The 27,756-nt window shown below is 41.0% G+C and overlaps 1 protein-coding gene across 2 annotated transcripts; it reads left to right on the top strand.

Annotated features, from left to right (window-relative positions):
* The first annotated feature begins 3,460 nt into the window (after positions 1–3,460).
* DNAJC6 (DnaJ heat shock protein family (Hsp40) member C6) lies at positions 3,461–27,141 on the top strand. Of its 2 annotated transcripts, none has more exons than XM_026074533.1 (18): positions 3,461–3,618; positions 4,582–4,631; positions 4,736–4,884; positions 8,070–8,192; positions 10,383–10,516; positions 11,705–11,899; positions 12,315–12,432; positions 14,046–14,125; positions 14,304–14,497; positions 14,589–14,669; positions 15,543–15,983; positions 18,336–18,470; positions 19,836–19,904; positions 20,639–20,764; positions 22,291–22,551; positions 22,950–23,095; positions 23,847–24,023; positions 24,928–27,141. In XM_026074533.1, exons 1-18 carry the CDS (start codon positions 3,485–3,487, stop codon positions 25,027–25,029), a joined length of 2,715 nt encoding a protein of 904 aa, XP_025930318.1. In that variant the 5' UTR covers positions 3,461–3,484; the 3' UTR covers positions 25,030–27,141. The 2 variants fall into 2 exon arrangements, with proteins under 2 accessions (XP_025930318.1, XP_025930317.1); XM_026074532.1 differs by having other exon boundaries at positions 18,336–18,488; positions 20,639–20,773; positions 24,928–25,029.
* Positions 27,142–27,756: the final 615 nt, after the last annotated feature.

Below are 27,756 nucleotides of genomic sequence, written 5' to 3'. Positions count from 1 at the left end.
GTTCAGCCTGATCTAATTTCTGRTGCTTGTGCAGCTGGAGCATGTTTCTGCTGAGTTTTTGATTTCTTCTACTACAGAGCAGGATTTAGCACGCTGGCCAGCCTGCAGAGGACTTGGTGGAAGAATCCAATGCCATTTGCTTAGGGCTTATATGTTCAAGAAAAGCCTATCTGTCAAGATAGCACTCTGAGAGCGGTGTACAGATATGCAGTGACAGCGGTAGGTGATACTAGGCCAGCTGGCCGGTTTCCCCAGGAGCTGCGTGGAAGCTGGTCGCAGCCCTGCCTGTCACCATGCCCTGTTGCAGCTGGCTGTTACACGAAGCAGGGGGAACCGTAGCCATCCTTCTGAAAGGTCTGCAGTAACTCTGAAGGTTGCTTTTGCAACAGCGACTTAGCTTGGAAGCATATTATTTGGCAGAAACTACAGGGGCAAACTACCATTTTTTCCCAGTCTTTTATTCTTTTCTTGTGGGTTTTTATATATGTTGTCTGATTGGTATGTTAATGCTTTAACCATTTCTGCTCCAGTGTTGGGACTTGTGTGGCCTTTAAACATCTTTATGCTTTGTAGGAAACACTGCTTATTAGAGGAGCCTTTGAATATATTTTCGGTTAGCATCTCTGCTGCTCCTGATCCTGAAGCTTTAGTATTTCTGGAATGAAGTTAGATTTTGTTTCTCTGTGAACAGCCTGTGGAAGCTGTATCCTACCTAGTAACTAAGAAAGGCAGTCTTTGTCAGCAGCTGGGATGCTGCTCTAATTCATTGGCAAAAAGATAATTCAGCAAATTATTGCACTTAGTGTAGTGCCAAATGCTGGTACGTTGTAAGCTTCTTCCATAGCTTTGCCTCATCTTAAATCTTAAAAATGTAGTGAAATTCTCATTCCCTCTCTGTTTCTCTCTTTTGCTCTCATTTTTTGGGAGGTAGGGTGGATTCTTCAAGATTTTATTGTTGAAAATGCTCTAGGAGAACAGCAAAAACGCTCCAAGAATATGGAAAATGTAAAAGCTGCCCAGTACCCATTGGTCTTCTGATCCCCTTGCCCCTTTTCCTTGTTCTGAGTTACCATCTTGCTCCCTTCCTTTCTTTTAAAGGTTGACCTACAAAACTAAATGTGCCTGTGGAACATTACTTCTTTCCTCTACTCCTGGGTCTTCTAACACAGAAGAATATGAAAGCAAAGTATTTGAAGAGATATCAAACACTGATTCCCTACTCAGAAGCCAAAACGCTACTTTGATTTCTACTTGAAGTAGACACTTGGAAATGATTTGGATAAAGGAAATGTTCCTATGCCTTAAGAAGGCATCTTCTGTTCTGAAGTTGGCAGAGCATTTTAGATCTTATTACAAGCACAATGGAGAGTAGAAGATACTGGCTCTGATTTTATCAGTTTAGCACATGGATCACATGCATATGGATCATGACCACATCACAGTGCATTAAGCACCCCTTGAGTACAGGGGAATAAATAGCATCCCTCTACCAGTGGAGTCTCCAGGTTAAAGATATATATTATATTTATTGATGGCTTACTCTGGGTTTGAAATAGTGAATACCATTTAAATGGGTTTGGTAATCTACAGAATAAATCAGWAGAGACTTTTTTTTTACACATAGCTTTTTCATGTTTCTTAATAGTCTTAATGCCTCTAGAATATTTATTCTGGTAATGATGATCTTGTGAGCCATGCTTCAGCAGTGTGTATCTAATATCACTCATGTACATGCTATAGAACTAAAGAAATTATAGCTGTAAGGTTTCTCTGTAAGCTTCCAAAAATGTATAAYGAGCGCTGGGAATGCCACTGGCCTGCCTTAGCCATGACAAATATTTCACTCTTCCAGGTGCCTGAGTAATTATTAATGACAGGTATGGTTTTTGTTAGAAAGCAGCTGAACCACTACTCTAAAACAGGACAAACATTTGCAGACTTTCTGGGTGCTCTGTGAAGGGCAACTCATATTGGATGTCCTCTTGATTATTAAGACTACCTTAGTGTGGCATGTATTTACATAGGTTGCTTGTTAATTTGTTATGCTGGGTGATCTAGATCTCCTTTTCCACCTCCTGCAGCTCTCATTTTAACTAACTTCTAGCTGATCTGTTCTACTAGATAAAGAACAATTAGTAGTCTCTGCGACAGTTTATGTCCCGCTTTACCTGTTCTTTATTTGTTCTGAAAATTAATCCATGCTTTGACTTAAACTAGGAGTTGACTTTTTAAAATTAATGAGACTGAAGCAGTAGCATTCAGACTAATCTGACATAATTATACATTTGTTACCTCATTAAAGTAACATAGCTTAAGTTTGGTAAGGTCAAAATAGTTGAGGTCTGGTGAACAGAAAACAATTTAAGTAGTCAAAAACCTAATTTATAGATAAGCATTTTAAAATATCATTTTATTAGGCTTGTGTCTGACAATTATGCAATAAAACAAAAGCATGTTTACTGAAGTCTACATTCAATTTATTATATTTCTACATTTCTAAGAATGACTTACACTATAAACATAATGCTGTTGTAATAAGAAAGGCTACAATAAATCAGTTCTTGATTAAGACCATGGAATAGTTATTTTATTACAACTGTAAAATGCAAACACTTGAAGTATAAGACCATATTGCGTTCCATCAAAATAACACTTGAAGTAGCTCTTCCGCTGTCTCATTTAGTCTCCTATTGGCTTTGCAACGTTGACATTTCAAGCTGTGAAGAAAAAGCCTACTAAAAAGGTAATCCTCAAGGCCCTGCTCCCCTTTAGACTTACCAGTTTGCTGAATCCTGTACTAATGCTGCAAGTGTAAGAATATCCAGAAAGCTGCTCACTTTTTCAGCTAGAAAGTTTAATTTCTCAACTCTTCTCCTTTCTTCTCTCCAAAAAGCAAACTTCCGTCTGCTTCCTTTCGAGCAAATGTAACTGTACTGTTAAATGGCTTAGTCGCTCCAATTAGCTATTTAATATTCATAGAAATTGATAGTCATAAGACAACCTTCAGTCGCCTAGCTGCATTCAAACTGGTAGCCATGCCGGTTATGCAGAAGAGCTGTTGTACGTACTAGGGACTCTTTCGTACCCCTGTGGAGGCAGTTGTTGTTTTGGTCTTGTCTGTGATTAGCAAATTACTGTGATTAGCAAATGCATACTAAGGAGCTGAATGTAACTGCTCTCTGGTCTTGCTTTGGGTTGAGATGAGAGAGCTTGAAAGGCTGTTGTTGATACTGTGCTGATACTAGACACCCAGCCTACATACAACACTGAGGATCTCTGATGGTTTCTGTGGCTTAGCCAACAAGAATGTGCCGCTTCTCACCTCTGGAAAATCACTACTTTAATGAGCAAAGCTGCTTCTGCACTGCGCTTGACAGGCGTAGTTCTGTCTGAATGGAGCGGTAGGTTTGGCCCTATGGATTTGTTCCAAAAAAGTGATGTTGGGTTTGGTTTTGTTATGCTTGAAGGTGCCTCATCACCAGACATGGAATCCAGCTATGGGGGAGGCTTGCTAGATATGGTGAAAGGAGGAGCAGGGAGACTCTTCAGCAATTTGAAGGATAACCTGAAGGACACTCTGAAAGATACATCTTCAAAGGTCATGCAGTCGGTTGCCAGGTACAGTACAGCTGAAGCTACGTAATTCAGGTGAAATCAGTAGCTGCAAAGTGCCAGTCTGAGCTGTCATCTTAACTAGCACAATACAAGGAAACTATACTTCCAGACGACCTAATGAAAGAATGAGGTGAAAATCACAAGTGACTTCTATAATTCTGTCTCATAATTGGATATTTGGCCTCAAGGAAGCAGAAAAAACAAAGTAAAACTCTAAGCTTGATAATAACTGAACATCGGCATCCTGAAATCTAGATAAGGCCTCCCCTATGAAAACGGAGTGCCCAGTCTCCAATTCTTTCATTTCCCCTTGTGGAGTCCTCCTACTACTTAGCCACACTTAAATATTTTATCACTAAATTTGGCTCATTTTGTATTTCAGCACTTGGTGTTCTGTGCAAGAAGATTCCTCTTGCTGAACAACCTAATTCTCCCTCTTTAGCTGTTCTAACTGTTCCCTTTGCTAACGCCACTTTTTGAGTTGAAGAAAAAGCTGAGTCTGATGACCAGGCTTTGCTCTGGTCATCTATATTGGTGATATCCCCCTGTACTTGGCACTCTACCTGCCTCTGAGTGATACGGGGCTACAATAAATTAAGTGGAATAGAATGCAAGACCTCAGAGGTTTTGAGGGATCAACAAAGTGGCTACCTAATAGAGATTTCTCCTGAAAACTGGCACTAACAATTCATGAGAAAATGGTGGAAAAAGGACTTTTTTTGGAAGCTTCTGCAACCAGTTAATACAAATGGATATAAAAGGGAAGGCCAGGTCATTGACTGCACGAAATTACTTGTACCTTTTCCTTAAGACATAAAGACATAGTACAAAATCAGTTTTAAGATCATTCTTTCCTTATGTCAAAAGTAGATTTTTGCGGGAAAACAGTGTTCTGTTGGTTCCTGTAATTAGATGTCTTCTGTAAACATGTGCATAACATCTGTCTCCTACTTTGTCTTCTTTTAGTTACACCAAGGGAGAGCTAGATATTTCATACATTACCTCAAGAATCATAGGTAAGTACTGCTTTTTACCATAAATAAAACTTGCAGCATTCCAGGGTTCGGAAGTTCATAAACATGTTATCGTGCATACTCAGCCTGGCTTCTTGTGTTTCTAGTGATGTCTTTTCCGGCTGAAGGTGTTGAACTGGGATTCAGGAACCACATTGAAGATGTACGGACATTTCTGGATTCCAGACATCCTGACCACTACACAGTCTTCAACTTGTCACCGAAGTATTATCGCAGTGCCAAGTTTCATAACAGGGTGAGTGTGTTCGGACAGGATGACAAGAACAGGGGAAAATTTCTTGAAAGTCCTCTAAAGTCCTCCCAGTCTTCCTGTGAAACAAGGCAGCAGTTCGTGTTTGTCTTCTGGGTGTAGCAGAATGTAATAGGAAAAGCAATTATAGACACTTTCTAAGCTGCCATGGTCTTTTCTGGGTTTTATCTGATGTCTGGGACTTCAGGAATTAGTGCTGGAAAGTTCAGGGTAAATGCTTATACTAGGAGCCTGTGAGAGTAAGTGGAGTTGCACAGAGCTGGTGCTGTGCTGCTCTTGGCTCCTAGACAGCTGCTAGAAGCTGCTGCAGAGGACTAAGGAGTAAACACTTTGGTTTCTCACACCCTTACACAGGTGAGCTCCAGAAGGAGTTAACATACAGACAGAAGTGTATGCATATGTACTATGGGGGTGCACATGAATTAAATGGGATCTGAGCCACAACAGATCACTACTGAGACTCCGGTACTCCGAATACCAAGGGATATAGCTGTGGATTGCTTTATCGGTATGGTCAGAGGGGTGACAAGGATTCAGCAGGAATTCTAAAGAACATCTGTCAGAGCCTAACAAACATGCTTCAGAAGAAACTATTAATAAAAGGTAGCTTATTTTCATGCTGAAGGATCCTTCAGTTGTGTTGGAGTGCTTAGCAGGCAAAGCACAGGACTGGACACTAGATCTAAGGTGTGTTTTGGCTATTCTGCTACAGTATGACTTCAAAAAGCCAGCTGCCCTCTCTGCCCCAGTTTCCTCCTCTAACACCAAAAGAGTATACAGAAGCATTGCTCTGATTCATTAATCGCTTTTAAAGGATATCTCTATATGACATRCTGATGCTGTAGTGCAAGATTAGGTCTAATCTTTCAGAAAACTTCCTGTCCTTTCCCTCTGCCACAAGGAAGCAAGGATTTTTGTTGCTGTTGCCTTCAACAAAAAAGGCAACAGCAACAACTGCCAGGCTTAACCCTCTGTCAGGGAAAGCGAATCTCATGCTGCATAAGTCTCGCTTCATTTTAGTTTGAGGTATAGTTGAATTTATTTTCAGCAACTGCTCTAATCACCAATAACCACTCAAAGCAAATTTCTCAGTGGCCATCACTAACCAGCTATGACTTTAAATATGGGTAAATGAACAGGAAAGACTAATTTAAAGATAACAAGGGCTCTGAATCTTCAGTTTTGCTTGGTTCTGGTACAGTGCTGTTGCTGTTAGTAGGAGAAGGACAGATCTTTTGATAGCCCAGCATTAAACATCTGTTGGTATATTGCTTGACCTGGCTATAACTCCACAGTGCCTCCCCCCCCGTACTTCATTTCCTACCCTACAAAACCACTTGACAAGTGACTTTATGTCACTTTCTAAGCATCACCTGGTGTCTTGTAAGCTATTGCCTTGACACAAAAAAGAAAATGATGCATCTTTTAATAAAACATTATTTTCAGGTTACGGGCTATCTAATACTGACTCTGAGTATTTATCAGGAAAATGTAATGTGCAGAACAGAATACATGAGTTCAGATAGTCATATGAAACAATTATGAGAAGTTCAACCTCATGTTTATACATTGGAAAAAATACTAATGGGCTGTCAAGGAAGTGAAATCATATTAAGAGTATTTTCTGCTTTGGATGAGTATGCCAGATGAAGCCAAGTTTTGAGACACATACTTGTTCTTTAAATTGAATGGCTTTTAATTCTTACCTTCTTTAAAACTTTTTGTCACGTTGTGGTGACCGCTAATGGCTTGCTGGGTCATTTGCATCCTCTGATATGGCTGTGTCAGGAGGGAAGGCAGCCCTACGTGTGAGGCCCAAACTGTCCAGTCTATTGAGGAGAAGAGGGAAGCGTGAGGAGAAAAACCTGCTGCTCACTAATCTTGTTGTATTCTGTTCTTCTCCTTCCCTCACTGCCTTGGCTCTCCAGGCAAGAGAGGAGAGCTCCCATCTGCTGAAGAAAATGTGAACAGTATAAAAACATACAACTCAAATGTAGCATTAAACAAAACCAAACTTCAAAGCCCCCGATAGGTCATATTCTTGGCTCTTACTGCCCTAGTCATAGTACTGAAATAAAACAAGCGCTAACTGCACATTTCAAAAGCTCTATAGCAATTCTTCTTACTTTTCTATAATGTTGCCTTTCATGAGTGGTGGTAAGGTTATACTTGAAATAAATGAAATGCTACATAATGCATATTTAACTTAATATACGTGAAATTATAGGCAAGTAACTACACAATTATGGACTGTTTGGAAATGTATATTTACTTGATAAGTGATAATGGCTTTTCCAGATGCTTTAGTGTGTTGTCATGAGGCCTATTGAGAGGATCTGCAGTTGGAGAGTCACTGGCCATATTAATTCTAGCAGCTGCTGGTGTTCTGGATTGCCTTTTGGTGGACTAATTGCAAGTGGATCTTGTGCCTCTAAAAGCATGATGCAAAAGTATTTGAGGTTGGAAGGAGAAGACTTTCATCTGATAATATAAAACAATGGGCATGCACATATATCTTAAATTTATGACATCAGTACTCCTGCTCTGTTAGACTTGAATGAATATTTATGATCCCTGTTTGTAACAGGAATAGCCATTTACAGTGATCCCTTAATTGTCGCAGTACATACTCTGTCAGATTGATAGAGTAGAAAGCTAACATTGGGTATTCTGCACAGAGGGCTACTGAATGCTGAACCTTTTGTTGCTTTCTCCCCAAACAAATGAAATGGAGATGTCTGCAGAAGGCTATTTGATTGCACAAAATCAGTGAGAACAACAGATGCTCAGTATCCTTTGAAAATCGGAGCCATAGCTTTTAGGGACAAGTTAGACAAAGACTTTGTAAATAACAGAAATCAATGTGCTGCTGCAAGACTCGAGTATTATGAAAGGTCACGCAAGATAATCTGACTTAACATGTAAATTTTTAAAAATGTATTGTCATTGACAATACATCAATATCATGTTATTTAACTGTGAATTCTTTTTTGTTTGTCCCTTCATAATTCATAAAAGTCTTGGAGCAGAATTATGCATGAGAAGAGATGGAGTAGATTAAGTACAAAACTCTAGATTGTAAAAGAGAAGTACTCTTCTTGGCAAAAAACATTTGTAGAAGTATACTTAATGCTCTCACGAAGCCGGTTTTCACTATGTGATTCCTTTAGGTATCTGAATGTAGCTGGCCAGTAAGACAAGCACCCAGCCTGCATAATCTCTATGCTGTCTGTAAGAACATGCACAACTGGCTACAGCAGAACCCCAAAAACGTGTGTGTCATCCACTGTATGGTAAGTACACCAGAAGGTAACTGAATTTTGAGATGTATGAATCATCGGTCAGTGTTCTGTGTGGCGTGTCTTGAGCCTGTGTACAAGGATGGTGACAAATTCTAAAAGAGAAAGAAATGTAATAAAACTGACCCCCTAGACATCTGCCATCTGCTGCTAAGTGAAAAAAATCTAACTATGAATGTCAAGGGGCAATGCCAAGGAAGAGAAATCAAAGTAGTTCTAGCAGTGAACTAGTAGAGGTGAAGAATAACAAAAAGGTTTGAACTTCAGCTGAGAGCCAAGCTTAAGGATTGCCAGCCTGCTGTTGCTTTGCACTGTATTGTTGCTAGTCACAGTACAAAACACAGCCTCTAAACTGAAGGTGACTGCTCAAAGTGTGTGTGTGTGTGGGGGGGGGGGTTAAAGCTGGGGATTCTATTTAACTGTGATACTGAGACTCTTAAGGTCTCGTTGTAAAGACTGCTTGTCAGAGCTGGCTGAAGGAGRCAAGTTGCCTTCTGTTCCTCCTTGTGCACGACAGCTGAATTGTTTGTTAAATCCCACTTAAGGGTTTTTCAGTACTATGTGATGTATACATCTGATGCTTGAAGATGGTGTGATTCTGTATCAGTATCTTCTAATTTAGCCTACGCTACCTTTAATATTGACAGTAATGCCCAAAGGCAGGGTTCTGTTTAGCTCCTGGAGCCTAAATTAAATCCGGGAGGCTGTCAGCCCTGATCAGCATAAACTGAAAGGAACTGGGGAAATGATCGATCCCAAACTGCATAAACCTTCCGTACAAATCTAGCAGTTTCTGCCTTCTGTTGTACAGCTAGCACCTCTGAGATATAAGCTTCCATTCAAAAGGAGACTAATATACACTTGATTTGTCTAGTCCTGGAAATCTAGCTCAAGAATCAAATTCCTTCACTGTCCTTCAGGCACTAATACCAGGATAACGCTGTAAAGGGCAGGGAGTCCTTTTTAACACTTTCTAATAAGTCTGAAGAAGCCCACTCATTTTTTAGGAACTCGTTTCAGAGACAATTAGGCAGGGGCTAAACCTTAAAAAGGCAAATAGCCTAATGACCTTAAGCACATGCTCAGGTTCAGCAGATTACTGGGACCGGTCAGCTGTGGTATGACAAATCCTACAGTATGGCTGGAGTGCCTAAAAGGTGCCTGAAAGAAGTAATTGTAAGGGCCTGTATTACTTTTTGACTTATGCTTCAAGCTTTCTAAAAGTGACTGCCTGCCTGATGAGCCAGTAAGAATTTCCCACTTCTTGGTATATCAATCTTGACTTCTGGGATCTTCTGCCATCCTCTGAGAAGTGGGAGATGAGCTGTGCAGCCTGGCACTCTGGTAGGGCTGAGCAGGCTCTCGCGTACCCATTGCTGTGCCGTGAGCATGTGTCCAAAACTAATCAGACATCAGACTTGGAATTTGGCAGAAGCTGATGGAAGGGCTTTTTCTTACTGTTTGGCTTGCCAGAGCTGGGATATAGGCCAAATAGCTCATCACCTAGAATTTCCCTGGATATAGCAAAGACACAGGACACATACTATGGTTCTCTTGTTCTTTCTGTATTTTTGGTCTTTTGTACCAATCTGGCTCGAAACAAAACAAACAAATGAACAAAAAAAAACAACCCCCACCCCACTCCCCCAACCAAACACCTACAGAAAGCTTAGGCTTGTTCAGGAGCAATCTGCAGGTTGGAGACTGGAGCTGTTTTGGTGAGGAAGCCATGGGCTGAATTTTCTTTGTCTGTGAACTCTTCTAGGTTAAATTCCTATTATATGGCTGCCTGGAGCAGTGGGACAGGTGTATTTCGATCCCTGTGGTTAGTTCCAGGCCAATGTTTGAAATAATTATGGTATGAAGGCTTGGGAGCATCCATGAAACACTGACATTCATAGACAAAATGTAGTTCTGGTCATTCAAACCAAGCCTAATCCATTACCCATCCTTGGCTGCTCACTGGATATCGTCTTAGCTTTGATCCAGTCCAGTGCAACTAACTGAAGTCCTAGGTATTAAACAATAATATGAGATTAAAAATTCTTTAGTATCATGTGGTCTCATGACTAGACTTTCTGGGGAAATTATTTTATGTGACTTAAGGAAGAGGTGTTTTACTGAAATTTAAAGGATATCCCTGATACTATTCATTTTCTACCCTCCCTCCCCTTTCCTTAACAGGATGGCCGTGCAGCCTCAGCAGTTCTGGTCAGTGCGATGTTCTGTTTCTGTCACCTCTTCTCTAATCCAGGCCCTGCTATGCAATTGCTGAACTTGAAGAGACCTGGAATTGTACTTTGGCCATCTCACAGGAGGTAGAGTATACTGGTTAAATGCTAAGTAACCGAGCTATATTCATCATACTAAAAAGTGTGTGAGTGCACGTATGTGTGTTTTGGCAATGTTATCCCATCTCTTAGGTTGAGACATGCATTCAGATTTCGTTTAGTTCCACTGAAACAAGTGAAACTGCTAGTTTCAGTAAAGTAGTGGTCAGATCCAGTGGAATCGCTATCCTTGGAGATGCACAGGGCTTGGCTGGGTATCACCCTGAGTGACACAATCCAATTCTGAGGTTAGATACAGCTTTGAAGTTGGTCCTGCTTTGAGCAGAGAACCAGACCAGATGATCTTTAGAGGTCTCTTCCAACCTGAATTATTCTATGTCTTTATGATTTTGTGAAATAATGCATTTGAGTTAAAGGGGGGACTGTATGTTGGAATATGGGGTATGTTGCATATTCCAGCCTCTCCACCCAGACTGGCCTAAAGATTCTGGCAGGTGACAACAAACTGAAAACTCCAGAGTTCCTATTCTGAGCATTAGCAGACTCATGTACTAGTCATGTTACTTAGCTTTGCCAGGTCTTAAATGGTTTATGGCCACTTCCATTTTGCCCACATTGATGTAATAGCAATGGAGGAACAAAATAAAGTATTACAATAATTTTGCTCTCTAGCTCAGGAAAACGGAGAAGTCTGTAGTTAACATGGCTTTAGTGAGGCCCCCTCTCTCTGTCGGCTTTGTCTTTATAGAATTTTTGCACGTAGAAACCTCTTGCTTACAGTTTCCTTTAGCAGAGGAAAAACTGCTTGCCAAAGCAGACCAAAGATAGTGTTACATATGTAATAATAATCCTTCAATACCTGACTGACAAAATACTTCATGTACTATGTGCATGTAAAATAAAAGGTAAATTTCTACTGGTAAACCAGGAAAACCATTGCTCAGCACCTTCTCTCCTAAAGGGTGCAGAGAAACAATCTTCAGCCCAGATCTAAAAGTTAACTTCCTTCCTCTTGATCTCTTTTTCTTGTAATTAAACACAAATCAGGAATGTAGATTTTGTGCCAGCTGCAAGCATGCTAGAGTATATGAAAATTCCAGTTTTGGAACTGTGAAAGACTAGCATTTTCACTGGATTTCAAGGAACTCTTCACGTACAGAATAAAAATTCATCATCTGGGGAGAAGATTTCAGTAATGGCTTTCTCTGTCTGCAGATACATAGGATACATTTGTGATCTAATAGCAGACAAGCCTGTCATTCCTCACTGCAAGCCACTTACGATCAAGTCAGTCACCCTCAGTCCAGTCCCTTGTTTCAACAAGCAACGAAATGGGTGCCGACCCTTCTGTGACATTCTCAGTGGAGAAACCAGAATCCTTACCACTTCCCAAGAATATGAAAGAATGAAGTGAGTTCCTGTGACCTTCTACCAACCCTTAGGAGGTTAAAGCGAGGGGTGGGGTTGGTTTTGCTGTACTGTGTCTAGTATCTATGCTGGCTGCAGTCATTGTCACACTGCCTGATAAATCATGGAGTGCAAATATTAATTGAAGGTTGGTGCCTAGTGTTGAAAATAAACTGCCTGAATAAGTCTGAAATGGTGTCATACAGTGGAATGCCTTCACAGAGACAGTTCAGGATTATGCTGGTTTCCTCTGTGGAATGTTTCTGTTTCAACTAAAGCTAACACTAAGCAGAGTGCTGAACGCAGTTTCTGTTTGCTTGACCTGAATGAGATGATAGCTTTTATGTTGACTTTTTTTGGGTGTTACTGGCATGTGGAAGGGAGCTTAACAATGGATCTCCTTCTCTTCCCTTTAAAGAGAATACCGTGTACAAGAAGGGAAAGTCCTAATTCCACTAGGAGCCACTGTACATGGAGATGTTGTTGTTTCTGTCTACCATATGAGATCAACCATTGGGGGACGCCTACAAGCAAAAGTATGGGCTTCTCTAACTTCTCTTGAATGATAGAGGCAATGTAGCTAACTAAGAGAGGGGTAAATATGGGGTCTAAGACTTCACATGGCACTCGTCATGGTGATGTAGAAAGTTTCCTTACTTGACAGCAGACATGCACAAATTTGGGCAACGCCAAGTAAAAACAAGGAACAGCTTTTGGAGAAGTCCAGGATGGCCCTGGTGTCTCTTTACAGAGATGGGGTCTATTGATGGGGTGCAGGATCCTTCCAGCTGATGAAAAGATGCTGATGAAAAGACAGAAATCCTCTGTCAGTAACCAGCACAGGGCAAACCACGACTAAATCCTCTACCTACCTATTGTAAAAAGATGGAATAAGCATCTTCTTCAGATGACTTACTGAGCCAGCGCTACCGCATAGTGTGCATGTTGCTTGTTCCAGAACAGCCTTCATAGTACATGGAGAATACTTTTTTGCTTTTGAGGGCGATGAGGCAATTCTGTGCTCATTTGTCAGCCACAGGTCAGATAGCCACCTCTCCATAGCCAGACAACCACGCAACACTAGCAGACCAAAGAAATGGGAGACTTTGGGAACTGGGGAGGGAGAACATAGGGATACTGTAGTAAGTGCACCCTAATTTCTCCTTTCCACAACATACTGGCAGTGCTGAAAGTGAAGATGTTTATTGGTCCATACTGTTCTAAGACTTGAGATTAACTTTGAAATGCTGTTCTTTGGCTCTTGTAATTGCAGAAAAGGAATTTGGAAATGCAGTATGCACAGACTAGCAAACTTTTCTTGGATCTGCAGAAACTGAAGCAGTAGCTGTGATACACTAAGCTCCAGCAATAACCTTTACAGTAATGATGGTTAACTATCTTAATCAGTGAAACAGTCTGCTTAAATTGTCATGCCTTAAAGCACAAAAAATGATGGAAGTACCAAGTCATGCCCCACCTCATTTGCTCCCTGCAGTTGGGTGCTGCATGGCTGCTCAGGCAGAACAGCTCCTGAACCCCAGTAGCCAGCTGTGGTGGCTGCATTCTTGAACTGTCATGTTATCCACCAGATCTGATACTGTAGTCATCCAATCTTAATTTTCCTGATAATATATCTGAAACCCTAATGTTCAAGTTGCAGAATGACTAAAAATTCTTTTTTCTTCTGAAGTTTTTATTGGTGCTCTCTGCTGTGTAGGCAATGCTTTACTGAAGCTTCCACTGCAAGTGGAATGGTCATCTATGTTCCTGGGTTACAAACCTGTTGCTCCAATATATTCAATAGAAACAGATATCAATTTCACATATTTAAGTGCTAAAATATCAAGTAGATCCTTGAAATGAAGACAAGTAGGAGATGAAGACATATTCATGGGAAGGCACTCTGCTATATGGAGGCAGGAGCAGAATTTAAGGCAGATGGTAGAAATATTTAGGTCTGAGAAGTAAAAGTTCTGCCTTCTCTAAAAGAAACTGAATGAATTAGCTTATATACCTATTTATAGTTAGCCTATATAGTAACTGGTAGAGAGGTAGTCTTAAGTAACTGTCTGTGTGTATTATGAACACTTGTTCAGTCTGGTGCTCTGTGTTTTTTGTTTGTTTTTTTTTTGTTTTCCTTTTTTTCCAGATGACCAACACACAAATATTTCAAATTCAATTTCATACTGGATTCATAGCCCTGGGAACAACCACACTAAAATTCACCAAGTGAGTATTTTAAGCTGGGCATTAATCAAACCTGAAATGTAAAAGCCTTATGAAGGCTGAAGGAGAATATTCACAGATGAAACATGAAAGTCTGCATGCATGCATATATTAAAAGACTTAATATAGATTTGCAGAAACAACCTTTACTTTTAACTGAACAACTCTTTTTCCCATTTAGACCTGAATTGGATGCCTGTGATTCTCCAGACAAATATCCACAACTCTTTCATGTTATACTGGACATAGAAATACAGTCTGCTGATAGACAAACTGAATTAACTCCTCCATGGGAGAACTTCACAACAAAAGACATCAATCCAAGCATTCTCTTTTCCTCTCATCAGGAGCATCAGGACACTCTTGCTTTGGCAGGTAAGAGCTGCAAAGGCTTACTTGCTTAACTTAGATGCTTAACTGCATGCTGGACTTTTTGTTTGATTTTTCTTTGCGCTCTGTGCTGCAGGTAAAGGTCCCACTGACACACCTCAGGATAACATAAGAAATGTTGGACAGAGTGCATTCTTCTCATCTCTCAGCTGGCAAGGTATGTAGAATTGCTCTTTAAAGTAAAATCCATTTAGAACTAGGAAAACTTTTTTTTACCTCTCCCTAAAGCATAGAGGCCAAAGGATCTGACTGTAACATGTCTCTTGAATTTGGTTAGAGTGGATTGCTGTCACATCCTTATGCTGCAATTGAGTGGAAATTAATTTCTTACAATGTTCTCTTCAAATATTCCCTGCCTTTGCTGTATATGACAATGATTACWGACATAGTTCTAGTGTGAAGTTTCACTGTAGGCCTCCTCAATGTTAAAATAAATTCAAGCTACTTTTTCCTAATGTTGCATTTATATATAAGATGCTATGAGAATGTAAAATATTGAATAAAAGCATGATTTGGGTGTCTGTCTGAAAGGCCATTGAATAGTGCTGAATACCTTTAAAATCTCATGGTGCAGCCTAATGCAAGGTTCCTCCTTTGGCATTAATGATGTTAGATAGGAACCCAGCATAAGAGATCCTTGTGTGCAAAACCAGGAAGGTGATTTATGGCACTACTCCTTTTAAATGAGTGTTGTTTTGCCTGGATTTTGAGGCATGAGTGGAGATCATCCTGGATGCTCGGTCTTGACCCAGAAATTTGTTCAGTTCTCATCTGTGCTCTTTACACTCACTCGCTCTTCAGGTTTGAGGAGAGTCAATTAACTTGTGTCTGTTTCCTGATCAACAAAGCTGATTCCTTACAATACAGGCCAGCTAAGACTTTAAATTAATCTTTGTAAAGGACTCAATTTAAAATCTAATGAACGCTACGGTGGTGTTCTCAGTAACTGTTCTGTGTGTAAGCTGATTTTATGAGAGCTTTGTGATTGGAAAAAACTGACAGCTAATTAATTTTATTTTTAATCATTTAGATCAGAAATCTGACAAAAGTAGCTCTCACCCCACCTCAGAGGACCGAGCAGCGTTGGTACATGAGGAAAGCGAACAGTCAGATGACGAACTCTTGTCCCTTTCCAGTCAGCACAGTAATGCCAGTGGTGACAAGCCTCACGGGACACCAAAACACAGCAAAAAGCAGCAGGAGCCTCCAGCGCCGCCTCCGCCTGAAGATGTTGACCTGCTGGGCCTAGATGGTAGCCCTATGAGCAAGAATTTTCCCTCACAGCCCACTGCTGCCCCCTCTAACTCAGACTTGCTGAATGATTTGTTTGGGGTTGGTGGGCCAAGTGCACAAGGTGGACAGTCTGCTGCTGAGGAGGTCTTTCACGTGGGGGGAACTGGATCCGTTCAGTCAACTCCTCGGCGTTCTGCAGCTTCAGCATCCCCATCGCCATCCCCAAGGGTAGGAGAAGGTAATGTTGGCCATGCCTAGTACATGCCTTGGGGCAAGTGCTTTGAGAATCCCACCTGAATGATCTCCTCTAGGCTATTGGTTTCCTCTTTGGGTGTACTCATTTCATGGAAGCAAAGAGCTGCAAGGGATCATAAGTGTTCAGCCAGCTCCTTTACTCTGAGGCAGAAATTGGTGTAGCTTAACAATCCCGGTTTCTGCTCTTGACTGTTCAGTGTGTTCCTTAAAGCCTCTGGTGTGGGTCACCCAAGTGTTGGGCTGGCTTTTTAAGCTGACAGTCACTGGAGGTCATCAGTTTTGCTCTTACGATGTGTCCAGTAATACATAGRAGGAGAATATGCATTCATTTAAAAACAAAATGAAACAAACAAAAAACAGTCTCTTGGGTTTTCGGTAGACCCATAGCAGTCTGGATCTATTTTTTTTTTTTTTTTAACTTTAGGGGGATTGGAGCTGTGATGCTGGTCTTGGAATATGACATTTGGCTACACGCTTCTGCTGTTTCTGGTCTTTCAGCAGACAAGTAGGCAGTATGAGAAGATTTTTGTTTCTTTCTTCAAAGACAGATTGAGATCAGGCTGCCAGAAGGAGTGGTTGAATAGGTATTAGAAAGAGACAGGCATCTTTTGGAGGGTTAAGTGAAAGGAGGAAGGTAAGTGAAAATAATTTGGAAATGAAAAGGCGAAGAGCAGAATCCAAGTTGTTGAGATTCTGCTAAGGCTCTCTGAAATAGATGGTCAATTTTGCTGAAGGCAAAATGAGAACAACTGGCCTGATCAGAGAACAGATCTCCAAGTACTGTACTTCAGTGGCACAACCTCCCTGTGTTTGGTTTGTCCTAAATCTTTATGTTACAGTTTAAGAACTGACATGTGTTGTCAACACATACTGGATTCAAAGGGCATAGGATACTTGCTTAATTTTTTTGCAGCAACTAATAACTTAAAGCATTTGCAGTGCTTGCCATTTTTCTTGTACAGAAACAGTATTTTTTCATTATGTTAAGGAGGCCCAGGCTTGAGGGATGCTACAGCTGACAGCAGTTGTACCTTCCGTAGGACAACCATGCAGCCAGTTTCTGAAGACTCTTCTCCCTTCCTCATTAGAATTTAATTAGAATTAAACCTCCCTAAGCTTGCATTTTTTTTATCTAGTAGTACACTCAAGCACCTGATTCGCCCATGGTCTTTTTCAAAATGAAAAAGACGGGAATAATTATAATCTAATTGTAACAAGACTTGTGAAGGGAGGAAAGAAGAGGAGATTGAGGGCTGGAGACAAAGTGTTGTCAGGGGAGATGGGACAAGCACACAAGTTTCATCAGAAGAAATTAGGCCACTTGTGTATGTAGAAAGTTGATTTTTGCTGTGGATGTTGTACACTCCCTTAGAGAGCTTTCCGGGGGAGGGGAGGTTGTGTAAACACTCACTCCACAAGGCAGAGGTGCAACAACAGCATCAGAAGATTTCTAGGTAGTGGTGTTGAGTGGCATAGCAACGGGAGTTGTATGATGCTGTTTTGCAGAGGCCAGGTTGGCCAGAATAAGAGCTTGGGAGATGAGTGAAGACTAGTAACGTATTAAGTATCATAAGCAATGAATAACTTTATTAACATACAATCCTTAGAAGCGATGCGTTGTCTTTCTCACAATGTTAAATACTACATCTCTATTTAAGATGTTCTTTACCTTAAACTTGTTGACAAATAAGAATTTGAGTGACTTTATGGATTTCTTCTTTTTTTATTTACATGAAAGATAGTGGGCTAAACAAATTGATCAAAAATGGAGGCTGAGAATGAGCTTGATCACTTTTTATTTTTATTTTTAGTTTGGTAACAAGTAATGCTTTGTAGGAAGATACCAATTATTTTCTAAAGCTATTTCTAAAAGACAGCCATTTGTCCCTGGATGTGTATAACTTTAGATGGCCTGAAATAATCTTGGACTGCATTCAGCACTCGAGAGGATGGCAGGAAGTTGCATCAGGACCCCCCTCTCCCAGCTCCCAGGCTGTCCCTGACCATCCATTTATGTATCTGCAGTACGTGCAAGCTGAAACCTAGAGTCTGAAGTGTCTAAATTCTAGCCTTGCTTCTAAATTCAGCTGCTTCCTCTGGATGAGACAGATGGAATCAACAAACATGTTGCCATGACTGTCATGTGGCTTTCTAGGTCCCCTAGCATGTGGCTGGGCAATACCGGTACTTTCTAGTTTGCTCTCCCCCAGTGGCACGCTGTCTCCTATTTGGTATTGGCAGGTATTAGGTTTTCCTCTCCACATGCTGTTCTTTTCCCTGGAGCACGTTCATTGTACAAGCTAGCAAATTACTTTTCTCAAATATGTTTTTCCAGCAACTGCCTTTGACCCATTTGGAAGTAGCCCTAAGCAAACTGGTCCAGACCTCCTGGGCTCCTTTCTTGGTTCATCAAATGTCACTGGTGATCCGTTTCTTCAAGCAACAAGAAGTCCTTCACCAACTGTGCACAGTGATCCCTTTCACATGGGTAAGAAACCGAGGCTCTTCTAGTGTATTTAAGTAAACATGAAATACGGCTTTGTGATGGAGCCATTAAGTACAAATCGATGCTTACCATGAAATGAGTCTAAACCACAGAAACCCTGCTAAACAGGAAAGAGTTTTATGTCTCTAGATTTAAAGCATATTCATAATTTGAAGTGTGGTAGGATGAGAATTATTATGCTCATGTCTTATACTTAATTAATAAGCCATTTTTATACATGAAGAAAAGAGACCACTAAGAACATCTGCCTACATATGCCTGTGGTTATGAGGTCTCATTTGAACCAAACTACCATTAATTGAGCTAAATAGAGCACAGCATATTAAGTATGCTAAAGAAAACAAGTCCTTTGGTTCTTTTAGTCAAAGAGCATCTGCTTTCTTCAGATTTGATAGTAATCCCGGCCACATTCACAGTTAAATTTGACTCTTATTTGAAGATAAGACAAGGAAATTTTTTTCTTTGGACTTTTTTCTTCTCTTGCTTTGTTTGAAATACTGTCCCTTAGTTATTTCCTTTGCTCTCCCCTCCCCCCCACCCAAAATTTTTAATATTGTAGCCTTCTGTGATTGAAACACATCCAGATACAAATTCATCTGTTTCTGATCATCTAAAACATGTCCCTTGGGTGGGACAGTCTCTCTGGAAAGTCAAAATGACAAAGGAGAGAAGTAGTACGCTGCTGGCACTGGTTATATCCCCGCTTTGCCAGACTTGGGTATCGGATATTAACTCTGTGAATAAGATGTTTGGGTCACGCTTGGAGCTGGCTGCACTAATGAAAGGAATTTAAATGGTATCCCAGCATGATGAGGTACTGAATTACAGTGCTACTGCCTATGAATAATGAAATACTGGCAGGGTGAACTGTGTAGATGTGCAAACTTTATTTGATGCAGGGTTAAAGGAAAGCCTGTGCTTTCTCTCTGGTTTACATGTGTGTGTTATGTTTTGTTTATTCGTGTTCTCCAACCTTGCCCTTCTCAGTATAGAATATTTCCTTGGGTTGGGATGTAGTCAGAAATGTGTAAGACTATGTGTTATTCCAGTGGTAAGGTTTTATATACATGCATATAAAGCCTTCGACCAAATCTATGAACACTATAAATCTGTGTCCTTCCCCACCTACCTCTGCACAGTATTAGATCAGAAATAAATGCTAAATTTTTAATGCTTATAGTGAGGAAGTTTTTCTGATTAGTGAATAGTAGATACAGAGAGTACAGTACTAGCTCTTCTGTTCCCTTGCCCCCTACTCTTCCTAGAAGCTGGAATACATTGGCTTTGCTGTATTACCTTGAGATATTTATATGTAATCATTCTGCTTAGCTTCTAGCACACCAAYGGTTTCCATTCAACCAGATGTTTCAGGTGCTTGGGACTGGCCCAGCAAACCGGGTACGTATCACGAAAATTCAAGACACTTAATGAAAAACACTTTAGGGAGCACTGAGAGAGGAGAGGCAGATGGAAGATACTGCCAGTGCCTGAAAAGAACTGGTTCCCACTGCCTGCTACTTAGCACTTGGCCTAATGCAACAAACCTTCAAACAGGATTTTAGTTACTTTTGTCAAGCTGCAGCAGGTATGCTGAGCCTGCTGTCCTGGTCTCCCAGGCAGCCAGATGAGGATCTGGCAAGGGATTGCCAAACTCTTTCCAGTTCAAAAGCCCTGGTTTTCTTCCTCAGGAGACCAGGGTCCGAAGTGGGACAGGTACTAGCTGAGGGTGTATATAGCTGTGTTTCATTCCAACGTGGAGTTGAGAGATGGACCTGGGATGTGCTATAAGTAGCTAGGATACCACTAAATAGCATGACCCTTTCTAATATAGGGAGAGTAAGTACGTCCTAGCAAAACTTGCTACGCAAAGCTAATTCAAGGATTTTAATTTTTTTAAATAAATCCATTTGTCAGAATTACTCTGTCACTGCAGACATTCTGGGAAACATTCTAGCTGCTGAACTTAGTTGTGAGTAGGTGTGCAAATAGTCTGGATCAATGTTGAGTTGAGACTTTGCTTAGAAACCTAACAGTAGTACATTGAATTTTAACRGCAGCTTTGTAACATCATGTGACTGAGAGTTGGGCCCATGTAAAACTAGAAAAAAAAAATTTTTTTTTTCTTCTTAAAGGTGGCCTAGGTGTGGGAAGCAAGTCAGCTGCCACCAGTCCTACAGGATCCCTCCACAGCACTCCCACTCATCATCCTAAACCCCAAACACTGGATCCATTTGCTGATTTGGGCACTCTTGGAGCAAGTTTAGCAGGTTTGCATTCCTTATAAAAATTACCAGTTTGCTCTATTTTAGAGAAATAGGATGAACAACCTGGGATGTGACAAAGATCTCTGAGTCCTCTCAGGCTGACTGCATGACAGTGTTTCTCTCAGAACATGCTTCAGGTTTTCCCTCCTGCCTGATTCTCCGTAAGGTTTTGCAAATACGTTCCTTTACTGGTCCTGCATCAAAAAACCTTGCCAACAGTTTGTTGGGACCTCAGTGCAGTTAGGCTATGTAGATTGCAAAGCGTAACATACCTCTCATAAGTTTCAACAAAGTCTCTGGTTAAGGATGCTGCTCTGTTTGCCTTTGATTGGAGAACTGTTGCTACTGGCTTTGGGGGCATGCCTGGAAACAGGCTTTGGCTCTTAAAAGCTATTGGGGTCCTCGAGGACTTGTTTCCTTTTTCTAGACATGGTTTGTTTTTGTCCTTTGTGAGAAAACCTATGGTACCTCATTAATCTGCCCCTAATTCACAGCCCTATCTAAAGAGGGAGTCTGAATCCCTAGCCTGTTTTCATTTGCACCTGCTACAAATGACTGCTTGACTCCTCGACAAGCATTTTCTCCTTGTTTTATCTCACAAAATGATCAGCAAACCCTAGGCCCCAGTGTTAAAAAGGCAGTTCTGATCAACCGACTTAAGTTTTCCTTAAAAACCCACATGCCAGCTTCTCTGAGTCTGGTAAATAGATTTTTATTCCCTTTGTCACTGCCTTCAGCTCCTTGTAAGCTATTGTGGTTTTATCTGATGTTTGTTTTCTCCTTTGCGTCAATGCCAGCATGGTTCTGGAATTAGGTTTCCCAGTTCCCTCTGCTGGATTGCTAGCTGCTCTGCAGGAGCAAAATAAAAAGTATGCCAAGCCTCATGTTAAAGCCATTGAAGTTTTTTTGTTGTTGTTTTTGGTGGTGTTTTTTTTTAACTTACAGATTTTAAAAACAAAKGGAGACTTGGCATCCACAGGATATTTACCACATTTTTATAGTTCACGATTATGTCAAAAGCACTCACCCCAGTTTCCATGACACGTTTCAAAGTCAAAGTTGAGTGTGGATGTTGGTCTCAAACAATAAAACATTTATACTGCATACTGCCCACCACAAACTAAATGAGAGGATCATCCCCTCAGGTAATAAGGTGCTGAAGAACACAGCTTTGCGGCACRACATCAGGACAGCCCAGCGTAACTAGGTATTATTTCAACACGTAACGCAGCAACTGTGGTTCGCAGCTGCTGGCTGCACCTAGCTTTTGCTGTTTCCCTGCCAAGCCACTACGCTAATTCCTGTGCAAGTTTGTAAGGTAGGCACTGTCCTTTAAGCAGCTTATAAAGCAGTGGCAGGAAAGTTGAAGGGTCTTGCTTAAAATTACAAAAATAAGTTTGTGGCAGAGCTGAAAATAGTAGCCAGCTGCTGGGGGTATTTTGTTTAGGTTTTCTTTAGAGAAGGCCCGTCAGCGTCCTGTTCACTAATGCACACCATCACTCTTTCCCCGTACACTGCAGGTGGCCCTTCGTTTGCCAGTAAACCAACCACACCGACAGGGCTGGGCGGAGGCTTCCCCCCCTCACCGCAGAGACCTTCTCCCCAGCCCATGGGCGGCACCAGTTGGCAGCAAGGACCGGGCTACGGCTGGCAGCAGTCGCAATCCAAAGCCCAATCGAGCATGCCACATTCCTCTCCCCAGAACAAGCCCAATTACAACGTGAGTTTCTCAGCAATGCCCGGAGCACAGAACGAACGTGGAAAAGGACCAGCTAATGCTGGTAAGCATTTCTGAATTCAGTATCCAAAAGGTTGGGTCTTTCTAGGACTGCTTAATGCTCAAAACACCTAAACAGGTTAGGATCTAAGCAAGTAAGTGATCACTTACTGATCACTTGAGATACAAAGCTCAACAGCTCTAGCTGTCTTGTCCTGGACTTTGAAGTGTATTTAGGAATTCTTGGATTATGAATGTGCTTGATAATTCAAAAGTAGCATTAGGTGGTACCTCTTTTGTGAAAACCTGCACATCCTGAGCATGAGGAGACTGTTATGGTGATAACTGTGTGGGGGTGGCTTCGGTGGAAAAAGTGTTAAATAAAACTCTGCATAGAGAGTTTTATACTCTATAAAATAGAGTTCTCTATTTTGAGAACAACTTCAAAACTTCTTTTTTAAGATTCAAAACCAAAAGTGTCTGCGGACTTCGAAGATCTGTTATCTGGTCAAGGTTTTAATGCTCACAAGGACAAGAAAGGACCCAAAACAATAGCTGAGATGAGAAAAGAAGAAATGGCTAAGGAGATGGACCCAGAGAAATTAAAAGTAAGCTATATTGTTGCTTATTATGCTCTTACAAACATTCCTTCTCATCATGCTGGAGGCTGCTTGCGCCATTGTCCCTGAAGGGTGGAGGGGGTTAGGAAGTGACCAGCTTTCCTGAATGTGAGGAGGCAGCTGAGCAAATCTTCCAGACCCTCTAGTGCCAGAAGCTATTAATCACTGTTTTAGCACCTACTTCATCTAGTGCACATCCTCCACTGCATTGCCGGATCCCTAGTACCAGGCGGTCTCACATGCTTGCCTTCCATAAGGTATGTGTCTAAACTTGATAACATCATAAACTGCTGTGCTCCCTGTTCACGTTGCAGTGAGTTAATGTGACCAGAAAGACAAAACAATGTCCTAAACTGTAGATGTTGAAGAAAAACCGGAAGAATCTCCACTACTTCATCGGAAATATTTTTTTTCCTATTTAGAAAAAATAAATTTGAACAAACTCTTGTCTGTAGTAGCTTCTTAAAAAACATTTTATTGTACCAGATAAATACCAAAGAACATCTCTGCTAGTCTGCAAAACTCAGGTTTTGGCAAAATGAGAGATGTTCTTTCAAGGAGTAATATAAAAATTAAGACAAAGAACACAGACTGACAAATACCTTCCAATGGCTTTCTAAAGCTTGGAAAGAAGTGCCGGCTGCTCCTTGGAGTCATTCCTATTCAAATGGAGAAACTCTTTTCCTATTGGAACATGTAATATAAGGCACAACCTGAGAATTCTCATTCTTCTCTCCAGGTCCTAGAATGGATTGAAGGGAAGGAGAGAAATATAAGAGCCCTACTGTCCACAATGCATACTGTGTTATGGGCAGGGGAGACCAAGTGGAAACCTGTTAGTATGGCAGATCTTGTAACACCAGAGCAAGTGAAGAAGGTCTACCGGCGGGCAGTACTTGTCGTTCATCCCGACAAGGTAAGGTTTTCTTAGTTTCATCTTGTTCAGAAACTTTCGCTGTTCTCAAAAATAAGGTGAACAATAAAGCATTAAATGTGATAGCTTAATTTATTGGTCCAAACAACTTTGTAGAAATATTCTAGTTGAAAAATTTGGCGAGTTTTTGAATGGTGAGAACTCTGACAAACCAAGCCCAGCCCTCAAGACTGTGCTTGGTATAAGCCTCTCCAAGCAACAGGGATTCAGACCTTCAGCTTTCCTCACTCTGACTCTAAACCATAGTGGCTGGACAACAGTCCAGAATATTGCGCCTGCTACAGAAAAGTGCAGTGTGATAAAGGCATTTGAAAGGACAGAGGCCTTAAAATCATGTTTCTAAAATAGAAGAATTAGGTTATCCAACTATCAAACTTGTCTTATGGTCTTGCTGCTTACGCATGCCAGCCGATGTGCAATGAAGCAGTCTGGGAAACCCTACAGTGATGAGGCTTCCACCATTAAGCAACTGGAGGTTCTGAGGTTTTCAGGGCATTGGGCAAGGCTTGAAGACGAGGGCTGCACAGAGGCTTGCAGGGATGCTGCTTTTATCAAGCAATTGTGTCAAGTGGCAGCTCTCTCATTCAGTCCTAGTAGAAAGCCTCTTGCAAAGCTTAGATTAAAATTCCTTATCTCCTCTTGGGGCTGCAGTGCTTTACCATAAACTTGTGGGGTTATCTGCTCTGAGGAGCTGAGCAGCTGAAGATTCTTAAGCTGTAAAGCAGGTAAGCAGCCCTCAGAAAGAGTAGATTTTTCTTGTCAAATATAACTGAAAGCCATTTGCTGAAAGTAAACTGTAACTGCTTGAGAATCTAGCTGTTTAAATGTCACTTTTCTGTAGTCTGGCTCAGTAGATGTGATATCCCTTTTTCTGTTTTTGTTCCAGGCTACAGGGCAGCCATATGAACAATATGCAAAGATGATATTTATGGAGCTAAATGATGCCTGGTCAGAATTTGAAAACCAAGGGCAAAAACCCTTGTATTAGGTATCTTATCAGTCTCCACTGCAGACCTGTGCTAGTGCTTGTATAGTCTCTTGTCACAAATGTCACAGATCAACCAAACTCTGGCTGGAAATTCAGATGTTTCAGAAAATTGTGAGCCTAATACTTATCATGAAGAACAAGACAAAGGTTTCCTTATATTTGTATCAAGAATCTTGAGCCCAGAGGAAATCTAGCTGTGTGGCTTGCCATGTGAGAGCCACGGGGTTACAGTTTCTTGTAACTTTTTTTTTTCCCCCCTGTGGATTCAAGTGGGGTGAGAGAACACATTCTGGAAAAGGCGGAATTGTTTTGTCTCTGACACCGTGTAGCTGGTGAATATCCTACTTTTTTGTGAATTGTGATATGGCAACACTTCAGTTGAGTTCAGTAACTGGTGGTGAAGCCCAAACTTCGATGTACTTTCTTCCTAGGTTTGGATCAAACTTTATCAAATTTAAGTGCTCAGATGTGGTTTAGGCACACTTCTGACAGTCACCATTTGCTGCTTAATTGCTCATATAGTACGCCTGAATAGAGACAAAGCTGAATCCTGGGTAGATCAGYGTGGCAGCTTATTGCTGCTTTACGCATTAATACTGTACTTCACCTCACAGTCCAGCAGTGAAATGTGCAGAAGAAATTCCACAGCACAATGTCTTTAAAGCAAGCAACAAGTATTTGATGTTAAACGGCACCTTGTTGGTTTGTTAAACAGCAGTTTTGGGGAAATAGTGAATTGGGAGAAATGATTTTCCCCATCTGTAAAAGTGGAGAATAAGCATGTACTATATCTCCACTGAAGTTCTCCTTAATAGCTAAAGCCATCAAACAAAGAAATGTCAATGATTAAAACCCTGCTGCATCAGTTGAAGTTTTAGAAAATTCCTGGATGGTGGGTAATATTTCCCCTTGTGAAGATTCAGAAGTTTGCTTGCATCACCTCTATGCCTTTAGCAGCTCCAGAGCAGTTGGCAAAGGCTCTCGGCAGAATGCAGCTTGTGGCAGCTTCACTTTTCAGACCCCAGTGTGGAAGCTGTCATGTAGGCATCTGTGGACCAGGTCTGATCTTTGAGGTAAATACAGCCCAACTTGATTATCTTAAAGTTTGCATTGGTCCAAAGCAATAATAGTCACAAGGAGGTATCTCTGATGCTAAAGCTGGAATATTTTTCCTAGTTAAAACGCAAGTTATGCTCTTCAGCCCAAATTCTGGCTTTCTCCTTTCGTAGGATAACTAAAACTAGCAGTTCATTTCCAACACATATCTGTATCTGAGCTTTGAAAGGGCAGATATTCAGAAGATAGGCAGGAAATCATTCATACTTACTGTTTAAGGAAAAGATTGATATCTGATGCAAATCTTTAAAATTGGTGTTTTTAAAGACAATCCACTTGTTGTTGCACTTAAATTTTCAAGTGGCAAAACTCTTACTGCAAAGACAGTGTGTCAAAGTACATTGCTCTCTGTATAAAAGTCATCCTTTTGTTGTATTGGTCCACTATTTACTACCATTAATTGAAAATGTGAAACCAACACGTAGGTCTCCTTTTATATAAAAGACCTTAAGATAATAGTAACAAACTGGATGTTATTTATTAATGTTTTGATCCAGTATGTGCTTGTCTTATTTAAAGAGATAACTGGAATGTGAATCATGTTCCTGTGATTTGTTGGTTTATTGTTTCTCATTTACATTTGTAGATATTGTGACCTATGCCTAATAATAAAAAGGATCTCATTACTATAATGTACTTTTTTAATAATGAAAACGACATTAGCTTTGTATCAAGTTTGTCATGGCAAACAACTCTGGATACTCATACATTCACAAAATACCCATTCATCATTAAACTCTATCTACCCTACCCCACTTAAGTTTTGATTACTCCCATCCCTAATGTTTTTATGGATGCATGGAAGTATTAGGACGTATGTATATCAAAATAGTTAACTAAAAAAAAATTCTTGTCATATCTGGTAGTGACAGAGGTTATCAATGTTCAGGCTTACTGTTTGACTAAACTATTGTAATTTTTGTAAATACAATATATACTCAATGAAATTGTGACTGGTCTAAAATATTTGTATATACATTAAAAAGCTCAAATTAATATATTCAGATATGTTTTGTGCTTGTGGGGGGAAAAAACCCTCTGCCGTTGTCACCGAAATCRGGAGTAAAACTCCTTAACACCAAAGTAGCGTTAAGAAGCAGGCATTCTCTTCATTACGGCGCCGGGTGCGCGGGGGATCACTCCGTCCAACGTGCACCCCGTGTGTCGCATCATCCGAAGTCTCTATTGCTCTGCCACATACATATGCATTAAATTTCCCGGAATGATTATACCTATTCATTCTATTCCCTGGAACTAGTTATCATATTTACATAGTCATTACGCATGCGGTCTGAGTCTCCGGGGGGCTTCTCTGGTGGTCCCTGGTGGTTGCTGAAGAGGTGCCTTCTCCATGAACTCTGAGCTCCTTTTCCATATGCRGTCTCGCCTTGGCTCATTTCTTTGCTTGAGAAAGCTGTCTTGTTCCTAACCTTGGTTCCCGCTGGTTTCTGCTGGTTTATCTGTGCTCCTCGAGGATGTATCGGTGAGAGTTGCCAGAACTGTGGCCTTGGTGCACTCTTGTCTGCAGCTCCTGGTGACAGCCCCCCCCTTTCCCTCCCCCTGTCGAGACTCCTTGGGTGAGGCCCCTGGTAGCACCGTCCTGCTTTAAAC

The sequence above is a fragment of the Apteryx rowi genome, unplaced genomic scaffold (genome assembly GCF_003343035.1).
Source record: "Apteryx rowi isolate R43461 unplaced genomic scaffold, aptRow1 scaffold_39, whole genome shotgun sequence".
NCBI lineage: Eukaryota > Metazoa > Chordata > Aves > Apterygiformes > Apterygidae > Apteryx > Apteryx rowi.
This window is presented reverse-complemented; position numbering and strand designations above follow the sequence as displayed.